The sequence below is a fragment of the Salvelinus alpinus genome, chromosome 7, assembly GCF_045679555.1.
Source record: "Salvelinus alpinus chromosome 7, SLU_Salpinus.1, whole genome shotgun sequence".
NCBI classification, from domain to species: domain Eukaryota; kingdom Metazoa; phylum Chordata; class Actinopteri; order Salmoniformes; family Salmonidae; genus Salvelinus; species Salvelinus alpinus.
In genome coordinates this window covers 26,802,134-26,815,020 of record NC_092092.1, presented here as the reverse complement: position 1 = coordinate 26,815,020, position 12,887 = coordinate 26,802,134, and the positions used below count along the sequence as shown (strand labels likewise).

At 48.1% G+C, this 12,887-nt stretch overlaps 1 protein-coding gene across 5 annotated transcripts in view; it reads right to left on the bottom strand.

Moving 5' to 3' along the window:
• LOC139580698 (BAH and coiled-coil domain-containing protein 1-like) overlaps nucleotides 1-12,887 on the bottom strand; it is a 66,790-nt gene that overhangs the window by 35,933 nt on the left and 17,970 nt on the right. For all 5 annotated transcript variants that reach the window (XM_071409626.1, XM_071409625.1, XM_071409628.1 and 2 more), the window contains exon 3: nucleotides 2,444-2,593. In XM_071409626.1, the coding sequence (XP_071265727.1) occupies nucleotides 2,444-2,593 (150 nt within the window). The remainder of the gene's footprint in view (nucleotides 1-2,443; nucleotides 2,594-12,887) is intronic.

Here is a 12,887-nt window from a genome sequence, read left to right as displayed (position 1 = left end):
CCCAAACTGGTTTCCCAGCTGGTTTCAAGCCCCACAGTGTCCTTGCCGGCCGGTTAATTGACAGCAGTTAACAGTTTAACGGTGGTGGCCAAAGTAAACAGCACTCCATAAAACTCATCCTCCACATTCCTCAGATGCACAAAACCACCAACACCCCTGACATGCTGGTCCCACTCAGTGTGTCTGTGTGAGTGTGTTTGTGCGTGCGTGCGTGCGTGCATATGTGTGTTTTTTAACAACCAGTTAATCTAAATGGCAACAATTAACCAAAAGGCTCCATCGGCCATCTAGAGGCAGTCATAGGCTAATGGTGAGGGATTAACCTCACAGAGAGAGGGGGGAGGAGAGAGAGAGAGAGAGAGAGAGGGGGGGGGAGGCAAAAGGAAGGGGGAGGAGAGAAGGGGATCAGAGAGAGATGGAGGAGAAGGAGACAGGGGACAAGAATGGGGGGATACGGAGTGAGAACATTCACACACCAAAACAGTTTGAGAACTCTGTCAATAAAAACTCTAATCTGTAGGGTATGGAGTTGGAGTAGAGGAGTGAGAGAATAAGGAGAGAGGGAATAGAGATGGAGAGAGGATGGAAGATGAAGGACAAAATGAACAGGAGTGGAGAGCTTTAAGATAAGAAAAGAAGAAAGGAAGAAAAAGCAAGAACACATGGGAAACAGGGAAGACAAGAACAGGTGTTTCACAGAGAGAGTGTGTGTGTGTGTGTGTGTGTGTGTGTGTGTGTGTGTGTGTGTGTGTGTGTGTGTGTGTGTGTGTGTGTGTGTGTGTGTGTGTGTGTGTGTGTGTGTGTGTGTGTGTGTGTGTGTGTGTGTGTCCAGGCTCTCCTCTCTGTACTAGCTGTGCCTCACTCTCTGGACTGAGGCCAGCTGGCAGTCTGCCTACTGGTGCTCCCTGGCTTGGATTCTTCAAAACAATCATCTGTAGTGTGTGTGTGCATGCGTGCGTGCGAGTGTGCGTGTTCATACACACACACACATCAAAGGTGAGCCACACAGAGAGGAATCCGTCTGATACTCACAAACGTTTTCGCTCGCTCTCTTTTTCTCCTCTCTCTCCCCCCTCTCTTTTTCTCCTCTCTCCCCCCTCTCTTTTTCTCCTCTCTCTCTCCCTCGCTCTCTCCCCCCTCTCTTTTTCTCCTCTCTTTTTTTCTCCTCTCTCTCGCCCCCTCGCTCTCCCCCCCTCTCTTTTTCTCCTCTCTCTCCCCCTCGCTCTCTCCCCATCGCTCTCTCCCCCCTCTCTCCCCTCGCTCTTTTTCTCCTCTCTCTCTCCCCCTCGCTCTCTCTCTCCCCCTCTCTTTTCTCCTCTCTCTCACCCCTCGCTCTCTCCCCCTCTCTTTTTCTCCCCACTCCCTCTCCCTGTATTTCTCCTGCTCTCACTGTCTTGCTCTCACAATTCAACTCTTCCGCTCTCTTTTACTCTTTCTATGAATTCAATTCAATCCAAATAAGCTCCAGGCAGTCTTACATTAACAACAAGACAACATTAGCAACACTCCCTCTCTCTGACTAGTATGCTGCTTTCACTATATATATCTGCACCTACCTACACTAACATGCATAAACAGATACACAAACATACCTTTTCACACATATACACGCATGCAGTGAGTATTCCAAACCATCGTTGATTAGTTGAGAAACGCTGAAAACAGCATTCTGTTTTGTGTTATCTGTTTTAGCTCATCTCCCCTTGAAACTGCACACACACACACACACACACACACACACACACACACACACACACACACACACACACACACACACACACACACACACACACACACACACACACACACACACACACACACACACACCCACACCCACACACACACACACACACACACACACACACCTGACTGGGGTAGATAACTAAGACAACCTCTCTTTCTGACCGCAAACGGTTAACAGCCAAAAGAAGACATGGTGCACCCTTCCAAAAGACACAAAACACGTGTATGTGTGTGTAGCAGGAAGGGGCCGTTGGAGGTCGGTTAGCCCAGAGGGGCCCTGAGGGCGGGGCTGCGGTCTGAGAGAGGGGGGTGACGGGGTATAGGGGCTCCCGAAACCTGAAGCTACACTCCTGATACCCACAAGGAGGGCGGGGGGTAAGTGAGGAGAGATGAGAGGGGAGGGGGAAGACTAGAGAAAGGAGTGGGGCAACAGAGAGAGTGAGCAAGCATGCGCACACACATCCACACACACACCCTCCCATTCCCTGTTCCCAGAGAGTGTAATCCCAGGTCTGATAGATAGAGACAGAGTCATTATGTGCCTTAAAGAAGCTCTGAGCTGAAACAGGGACCAGTCACGTTTCTGTTTACACAGCAACACTCCAAGGCTTACACAGCCTGGTGTGTGTGTGTGTGTGTGTTGTGTTGTGTTGTGTTGTGTTGTGTTGTGTCTGTCTGTCTGTCTGTCTGTCTGTCTTACCTTCATGTGAGTGGGGGAACCAGATGGGAGAGGCACTGGAGTGAGGTACTCCCCTGTAGGAGGGCGAGGAAGGGGAGGCAGGGGGGCCGGATGGGTGAGACTGGGGAGAGCCCAAACTGCTGGCCAGGAATGAGCCCATGAACGATGCACCTGAGAGAAAGCGGGAGAAAGAGAGAGAGGGAGAGAGAGAGAGAGAGAGAGAGAGAGAGAGAGAGAGAGAGAGAGAGAGAGAGAGAGAGAGAGAGAGAAATGTAAGTTATTTCACTTGTAAAGCTTCTTGCGTTGAGAGAGATAGATAGAGAAAGACCGTTTAACCTTGCTCAAAACCTTTGACAGACAAAATAGCCACAACAGTCTGTGGCACACAATGCCTGCAAACACACACGCGCACAGGCACGCACAGACACACACAGTCACACCCTTGACAGTCAGACCACTACAAAACACCCAAACAACCACAAGAACTCTCAACTGCTTTTAATCTGAGCTGCTGTCTCCACACACACACACACACACACACGCACACACACACACACACACACACACACACACACACACACACACACACACACACACACACACACACACACACACACACACACACACACACACACACACACACACACACACACACACACATAGTGTTTGAACAGAATAGGGTCAATAATCATGTGATAGGATGTGATGTGAGGAGGGGGTAAGAGACTGAAGGGGACAGGAAAGGGGCGATGGTCTGTGGACAAGGAGGCGGGTCAGGGGGCGTTCTATTATTGCAGCTGGGGCACACACACCCTCTCAATCTAAAAGGAGAAACCATATTATTTACCGTCTATAGTTTCTCTCAGCTCAGCGTAGTCAAAATAAACCGGATTTCTGGGTAAAACCTGAAAGCTGTTTAAAGAAACCCAGACATGACTTCCCATACCAGACTGTTGTTTTCTCTGTCTCTCTCTCAACTCTCTCTCCCCCGGAAGACAATAGTCTGTCTGCCCTGACGGTTGTACTAACTGTGAACTAGTGCCCATCCTAGAAAACACTCCAGACGTGTGTGAGGTTAGGTTCCCACGCTGCATCACAGGGGTTCAGATAGAGGACGGACACACACACACACGCACAAACACACACACACACACACACAACACATCGATGTCCTGGAAACCAGTTCTCAAACAGAACAGGGTAAATTCACGCCAGATAGAGAGTCTATCACACGATTTCCATCTCTCACGTTCCTCTGTCTTTCACTCCTCTCCTCTCGTTCTGCTCTGTTTTCCGTCTGTTGAGGAGAAAATCATATTTGTTCTCCCTGTGGGCCGCTGATATGGAAAATCCTCTCAGAAGCCAACTGCCACCATATTTCTCTCCTCCTTTTCCTCTCTCTCCACTTCCCTTTGTTGCTTACATCCTTCTATCTCCCTCTATCCCTCTCTCTGTCTCTCTATCCGCATCTCTCTCTTCTACCCCTGCTCCTCTCTGTCGCCTCTGTCGCTCTCTCCTCTTTTTCTCAATTGTAAAATGTCTCCCAAGCCTTGTAAAAACACACAGCTGGGCCCCCAGGGGGATCGTTCAAGATTGACATCAAAATGTGACATTTATCCATCTCCTGAGGACGTCGGGTAATGCCTTCACAACCGGCCACTAGGGGCAACGGTGAGCGCTATTACCATCAAGTAGGCTTGGGTTTTGCTAGAGTGTTGTGGACAGGGGTGGTGGATGGGCATAACTCTGGATCAGAAGGTTGCTTGTTTGGTCCCAGTCGTGGAGACATTGGATTTTTATTCCAACCCTATCCCAAACCTTAACCATTCGGGAATAGGTGCCTAAACGTAACCCTTAACCTCACGTTTGGAGAACGTGGATGAACGTCTAATTCTTCAGTGAGACTGGGAGAGATTGTTGAGACCCCACAGATGTGCTGTATATCACAACCAGAAATAACCCCTGTCTCAGATCTAAACCAGAGCTCCGGTACCTAACTGTTTGTTTCTGCATTCAACATTGTAGCCATGTTTGGTAAGACAACCACATGTTAACATCCACAAGTTATAGTAGATAGACAGACAGATGGGCATACAGGCTAAGAGGTAGGAGAAAAGGAGAGAAGGAGGGTCTTGGTATAGGGAAGTGGCTGATAGAGAATGTCAAGGACACCAAGCACAATATCTCTGATTGGCCTAGCAGATGCTCTCTTCCCAGGCCTCCTTCCATGACCTCGCATCTATGACCTTTGACACTGAACACATCACCTGGGAGATGGTTCTGGAGACCACATTACTGACGAGTATCAACAATAATTCCATATTCCAAGATTCCCAGATCTGGTTGTCTTCTGCAAATGGGAGCCCAGTTCTGTTAAAAGCCACAAGTACACAAACACACACACACACACTCCCTTTGGTCGGTTTCTTGTCCACAGCAGCAGAGTGGTATTTGGCTCGGAGAAGCAGAGTGAAAACATAACTGACCAGACGACTCAAGGTCTCTCTCTGTCTCTCTCACACACACACACACACACACACACACACACACACACACACACACACACACACACACACACACACACACACACACACACACACACACACACACACACACACACACACACACACACACACACACTACTATTATGAAAAAAAGCAAGAGTGAGGGAAATTATGAGGAACTTTCAAACACATAGAGAGAGAAGGTAGGGATGAAGAGAAGTTTCCTTCAGTTTAGCTCACTGTGAATAACCTTCCTCCTAGTAGCCTATTCTTGCTTGAATGGACTGCCCCTGGTCAATGGACACACACACACGCGCACGCACACTCCCTGGCACACACACACTCCTGAGAGACGGGAAGTTGGTAGATTCAATCGATCAGCAGCCAATCGGAGATCAATATCCCCTTGTGTTCTATTGTCACTTTAGCCAATTAACAGTGCCTCTATCCTCATGCTGACACACTGACCACTGAACACAACACACACTACCTCCACTTGACACAAATATACTGCAAAATAATGAATACAATTTTACTAATTGACAGAATAGGAGTGGAAAAAGAGGACAAAAAGTGTGTATGTGTGTCTCCCTGCGTGTACCAGAGGTTCTGACTCTTGTTAGCTGAGCTGTTCCGCTCACTGCTGCACAGTTGGCACCTTCCCCTCCGTCCGACCCTTTCAACAGGCTCCAACCACCCACAGTCCTGGCACACCGCCCTCAGCAAGTGTGTGGCAGGTCCTTCTCATATGTTTTGATGGGAAGAAATTGCAAAAGTGACAGGAGTACTCAAATAAGGTGGCAGTGGTACACACGGACACACACACACTCTACAAATGTGAGCAGGCGCCAAGCAGTGTTTACAAAAAACTCACACACAGCCAGAAAAAGAGAGGCTTTTTGTTAAACAAGATCTAGATTGCTTTTCCCTTCAGTTCTGCCTCTTTTGTCCCTCCACAGTTCTTTTCCTGACTCATTCATGTTACTTCATCAAAGAGAGAGAGAGAAAGAGAGAAAGAGAGAGAGAGAGAGAGAAATGGTGAGAGAATGAATGAATGTGTGTGTGTGTGTGTGTGTGTGTGTGTGTGTGTGTGTGTGTGTGTGTGTGTGTGTGTGTGTGTGTGTGTGTGTGTGTGTGTGTGTGTGTGTGTGTGTGTGTGTGTGTGTGTGTGTGTGTGTGTAGGAGAGAGTGCTAGCGAGGCAGAGCGAGAGAGAGAGAGAGAGAGAGAGAGAGAGAGAGAGAGAGAGCATGTCGCCTGGGACAACCAGCAGTACTGAATTACATTACAGGAGCTGGAGAGAGAGAAAGAAAAAAAAGAAAGAAAAAAATAGATGAAAAGCTACAAATGAGAGATTTCCCTCTGAGGCACATAAATCAGCAGAATATGTACAGGAGGGGAAGAGAGGGGGAACCATCCTTTATTTTTCTCCATTTCTCTTTCTCTCACCCTCTATTTCTCTCTGTACTGAAGGATTAAAGAAGGGGGAACCTTATAACAGCCCTCACACATTCAGGTCCACACTACATTTACATTTACATTTAAGTCATTTAGCAGACGCTCTTATCCAGAGCGACTTACAAGTTGGAAACTACCCCGTTACCCCTAGTATACCCCTACCCTGTTACACCAAGATGAGAGTCTGCTGGTTCTCGGCATTTGATTGCTTACAGACGGCAAACAGCTGTTTCCCAGATCTGAGTCAGATGCTGATTTGAAAGAAGAACGGAAGTTGTGCGAATGACTCAAGTGTTAAACAGTGGATTGCAGAACACCATCTGCCCTGAGACATTAGAACCACCTTTTCCCAACCCCTGGTCCATGGACCGGCATACCCAGTCCCTGCTGACATCACTTTAGTCCGTTTTCAAGTTAAAGAATCAGGCCCTGATTAACCCATTAGGAGAGGAAGAAATGGCTCCAGTATCATAACAGCCGAGTTCTTCTGGCTAGACCTCACCCAGCCCACAGTGGAAGGAACAACCATATATGGGCTTTCAGGAAGTAAAGGGATGAGTGAACTTTCCATGTTCACCATAGTAACAGGATGTGGGGATATGGGCCATCCAAGTCCACACTAATGAAAAGCACAAGGGTGGATGATATTTCTGGAGAGCCTGTGGTGATCTGCCTTTACTGCATGAGACTGATGGGAGTCAATAGTGCAAGAGTGTGTGTCTAGTCTTCACTCCTTGGCCCAGATTTGTCTCTGCCACACCTCTTGTCCATTCAGCCTCTAGCCCTGGCTGATTCAAAACACACAGGAACCATGCAAAGAGAGGAGACAGAGAGAGAGAGGAGAGAGACAGACAGGAGAGAGAGCGAGAGACTAACAGACAGAGAGAGACAGACAGGAGAGAGAGCAAGAGAGAGACAGACAGACAGAGAGAGGAGAGAGACAGACAGACAGAGAGAGAGAGAGAGAGAGAGAGAGAGAGAGAGAGAGAGAGAGAGAGAGAGAGAGAGAGAGAGAGAGAGAGAGAGAGAGAGAGAGAGAGAGAGAGAGAGAGAGAGAGAGGAAAGACAGACAGACGGAGAGAGGGGAGAGAGAGAGAGGAAAGACAGACAGAGAGAGGGGAGAGAGAGCACCCCTTTTTAAGAATCTGAAATGAACCCCTTTTAGGATTGGTCAAAACAGTCAGTAAATCCAGTATTGCCAATGATCTGTTCTGAGTGGAGGTAGGAGTTGTGCATGCTTATCTAAATGTAGAACAAACCCTGTACCCTCAGAGCACTACATCTACAACAAGCATCACTGTGTGTGTGTGTGTGTGTGTGTGTGTGTGTGTGTGTGTGTGTGTGTGTGTGTGTGTGTGTGTGTGTGTGTGTGTGTGTGTGTGTGTGTGTGTGTGTGTGTGTGTGTGTGTGTGTGTGTGTGTGTGTGGGTGGGTTGTGGTTTATGCATGCAGCACTTTGCTTTACCTAAATAGAACATTAACTGCGCTCTGCACAGATGTCAGTGTGCGTGCACTATATCTACACCAAGCATTAGCGCGTGTGTCTTCAGTCATGTGCCAGTGCAAGCAGCATACGAGAGGGGGATGGGGGAACGGGGGACGGAGGTTAGTAGGCTAAGATCATGAGAGATAGAGCAAATAGGAGAGGGAGAGCATATGAGTGAAAGGGAGTGAGTGAAAGAGAGTGAGTGAGGGAGTTGAGTGAGAGAGTTGAGTGAGGTCGAGAGAGCAATAGAGATGAGGGAGAGAGAGAGGGAATGAGAGAGAGCCCAACCTAACCTCATCTATATGTAAGCTATTCAATCTAGTCCCATTTCATATTCCCTGACTTTGGCAATATTTACATGGGAATTTCCTGCCAATAAAGGCATTATTGAAGAGAGTGAGAGACGGGGGGGGGGGGGGGCATTGAATCCAATGAGAATCCAAAGAGGTTTGGGTGCAACTCACAGACAGACACACACATAGACGTGCACACATATGCACAGAAAAACACTGACTGATAGGCACACATTCGACTCAAGCATGCATAAGTAAGCACAAAAGCAAGCACACACGTAATGCATGCGTGCAGGCATCCAACATAAAACACATATTCTTATGAAAATGATTGAAAAGGACAACAGATGATGATCAAAGTGACAAGAAACTAAAGACAAAAAGGAGGAGAAATACTAAACTTGCAATCAAAGATAGAGAGAACGAAGCAAGAAAACGAGGGTTTGGTTTTCTTAGCCAAAATGTAGATAGGCATACACACAGGCACAATGAGTCCCCAAAGGATTAGGACCCTGGCGGGAGTGTGTGTGTGTGTGTGTGTGTGTACGCGTGTGTGTAGGTGTAGGTGTGTGTGTGTGTGTGTGTGTGTGTGTGTGTGTGTGTGTGTGTGTGTGTGTGTGTGTGTGTGTGTGTGTGTGTGTGTGTGTGTGTGTGTGTGTGTGTGTGTGTGTGTGTGTGTGTGTGTGTGTGTGTGTGTGTGTGTGTGTGTGTGTGTCCCACGAGACTGATTATCCATGAATGACTGATGACAGATCTTTGTTGGGGTTTTTTCTCTTTTTTTCTCTCTGTCTCTCTCTTTTCTTGTTTCCTCACCCTCTTTCTCTCTCTCTGCACTCGGGTGAGAGCTTTCAGGAGACAGGAACACACTCACAGATCTGCATGTATATTCAACAGAGGATCCTGAATATACTTAACGCTTTCATGTGTTACGGTGTACCGTTCCACACTGTTCCACACAGTCACTTCCTTGTATGCACACAAAAAATACACACTCGCTCACACACACATCTACACACACACACACTGGCCATTGCTGGACCAGATAAACAACAGTTTAAACTCAACCTTTATGGATTTAGGTAACCCTCATGGCCAAAAAATATTTTCCAATATAGAGTTTGTCAGACTGAACAGTTTCCAGTCCATACAGGAAAAAGGGCTTGAGAGATAGAGTACATTTGATAAAGAGTTTGTCATGGAGAACAGGAGGGAAAGAAAGGAGAGAAGAGAAAACAACAGAATAGAATCAAATGAAAGGATCATGCTCCCTCAACTTCAGGCAGATCCTCCATGCCCTTTATCCTCACTGTCCCTCTATCCTCCATGCCCTTTATCCTCACTGTCCCTCTATCCTCCATGCCCTTTATCCTCACTGTCCCTCTATCCTCCATGCCCTTTATCCTCACTGTCCCTCTATCCTCCATGCCCTTTATCCTCACTGTCCCTCTATCCTCCATGCCCTTTATCCTCACTGTCCCTCTATCCTCCATGCCCTTTATCCTTACTGTCCCTCTATCCTCCATGCCCTTTATCCTCACTGTCCCTCTATCCTCCATGCCCTTTATCCTCACTGTCCCTCTATCCTCCATGCCCTTTATCCTCACTGTCCCTCTATCCTCCATGCCCTTTATCCTCCATGCCCTTTATCCACACTGTCCCTCTATCCTCCATGCCCTTTATCCTCACTGTCCCTCTATCCTCCATGCCCTTTATCCTCACTGTCCCTCTATCCTCCATGCCCTTTTATCCTCACTGTCCCTCTATCCTCCATGCCCTTTATCTTCACTGTCCCTCTATCCTCCATGCCCTTTATCCTCACTGTCCCTCTATCCTCCATGCCCTTTTATCCTCACTGTCCCTATATCCTCCATGCCCTTTATCCTCACTGTCCCTCTATCCTCCATGCCCTTTATCCTCACTGTCCCTCTTTCCTTCATGCCCTTTATCCTCACTGTCCCTCTATATTCCCTCACCTATTTGTGAACCCAGGACCTCTCCATCCATCTAAGACCCTGACATTAACACACAAACAGTGCTCAATGGACTGCATTACAATATGAATGAGCCAAATGAATCAAATAGAGCTGAGATGCAGTAAACAGAGCTGACATTAACTTAATAAAAAGCACACACATTTCAGCTGTACATTTCAGGGCCATTTCAGGTGGCTATCTCCAGGTATTGATGGTTATTATAGTGAGGGTTTCCGTGGCTGCATCTCTGGACAATAGTGTGTTTTTCAGGTGTCAGACCAGCCGCCCAAGGAGGAATCCCGTCGTGGATGACATCATGTCTGTCCCTGTTAAATTATGTCATCGCTCTGGCTCATTTAAACAGTGGATGCCTTGGCCTCAAGGCAAGAGGTAGCAATCCACAATAATACCATAAACACCAGGCACTGTACGCCTGCACACACACACACACACACACACACACACACACACACACACACACACACACACACACACACACACACACACACACACACACACACACACACACACACACACACACACACACACACTTAAAAGCCGTGTCCACTATTGCACAACTACTTCTGTCCCCCTTTCTCACACACACACACCACACATACCGGTACACACACACACACCACACATACCGGTACACACACACACACACCACACATGCCGGTACACACACACACACCACACATACCGGTACACACACACCTCCCCTTCATCCTAAAGAACAAGAAGCACTTTTAGCGTTGTGTTTTGCGGGCTGTTTAAAATGCAATTTTTCTCTCATTCTCTGACTTCAAAGGCGCTGCGCTGAGCTCTTACTCCCTCTGCCAAATCCTCCAATCGTTTCTGATTTAGTGAGCTGGCTACGAGCCGAGAGAGACCGGGATGGGCTATTAACAACATCGGGGGGGAGCGATCTAGAAAGAGATTGAGTGAAAGAGAGAAGTACAGACAAGAGAGAGAGAGGATGAGAAGTAGAGGGAATTCCTGCTGGTCTTTTCATTCATATAGATCTTCAGTCATCGTCCATCAGTACACATCCCAGAATTTTACAACCAAAAACTGACTGGTTACATTACGTTAATACGTGCTACAGCAGTGCCACTGACAAACACCCTACAGAACAGATGCAGAGTAGATTTAGTCACCCCATACAACAACATACCTGTGTGTGTGTGTGTGTGTGTGTGTGTGTGTGTGTGTGTGTGTGTGTGTGTGTGTGTGTGTGTGTGTGTGTGTGTGTGTGTGTTTGTAGTAGTAGAAGAGGAGTAGAGCTCTTCTACACCGTCTCCAAGCGTAGGCTAAACCACATGATCCCCACCACCAACCCAACCACCCGCTAACGCTACCACCACCATCTCCAGCTCCGTAGAGGGGGTTGCCTTAGCTGCCATGCCCCATATGAAGTCTTCTTCCCTGGGGAGGACGGTGAAGGGGGCTGGGGCCTGTCTCTGTCTCTGCCTATGGCTGAGCAGATCTGCTGACTCATCACTGACACACACACACACACCACTTAAGAGCCAGCGTGTTCCCGCGGAGACGCTCGGATGAGTTGCCGGGGACGACGGTCCGTGCTGTCAGGCGGCGGTAATCTGACTGGATTATCAACCAGGTGGAAACGCTCAGCCACTCTCGCTCTCTCTCTCTTCCCCCTCTCCACTCCTCCTTTCCCTCTCTCCTCCTAGCCTCCCCGCTCCACTCTCCCTCCATCGTCACCCTCCTGCTGTTTTCTACCCTCCTATCCTGCTGTTTTATTCCCCCCCTCCTCTCCTCCTTTCTCCCCCCCTCCCTCTCTCTTCTCCCTCCAACTGCTCTCTCTCTCTTCGTCCAGTTAACTTCTCTCTTCCTTATTTCCTCCTCCTCTCTTACTCTTCCCTTCTCACTCATCCCTTTATCCTTTCTTCATATGCTCATTCCTCTTATCCTCCTTCCCTCCTCCTCCTTCTCCTCCAAGTATTACAACAATGTGAGCAGAAATCACCAATAGTGAGACCTGTGGTGGGTGATAAGGGCTGGTGTGTCGGGCTATAAAGAGACACATTCTCCCTGCTCCCGTAGAGGCTTTTAAAACTGTTCTAGAAAAGATTCCCGGCTCTCCTTTTAACTATGATCAGAGGCCCACTCCACTGTTCTCCTCCACTTTCTAAAGACAGACAGACAGACAGACACACAGACAGACACACAGACAGAAGGCACTAACTAGTCTGCCATTGGATTGGGGGGGGGGGGTAGAGGGGAGGGAGAGAGAACAGGGTGTCTTGTTTCTGTAACCGTGGCGATCAAAGTCATGGCACCCCAAGGCTAGAGCACCTGAAACACCTTAGCCAATCAGCTTGCTCGCTGGCTCTGAGTCGCAACGAGAGCTGTTACAAGAGCATCAGGATGACTGGACAGGGCTGCGGAGTGTGAGACAGCGTCTGATACACGCACACACACAGCGCACACAAACACACGACACACAGCACACAAACACACGACACACAGACGGCACAGTGTAGGAGCCAGCGCTGACATAACCAGACACAGCACTTGAGGAGAAAGGAAGAGAGACGAGAGGGAGAGAAAAGGGGGAAGAATAGAGTGAGAGGAAAAGAGATAGATTAAAGAAAGAGAGAGCCAACGAGGGTCTGATAGCCAGGTCTGCAGGTCTCTCTGAAACATGATTATTACAGCACTAAGCCTGAGCTGCTGTGTGTGTGTGTGTGTGTGTGTGTGTGTGTGTGTGTGTGTGTGTGTGTGTGT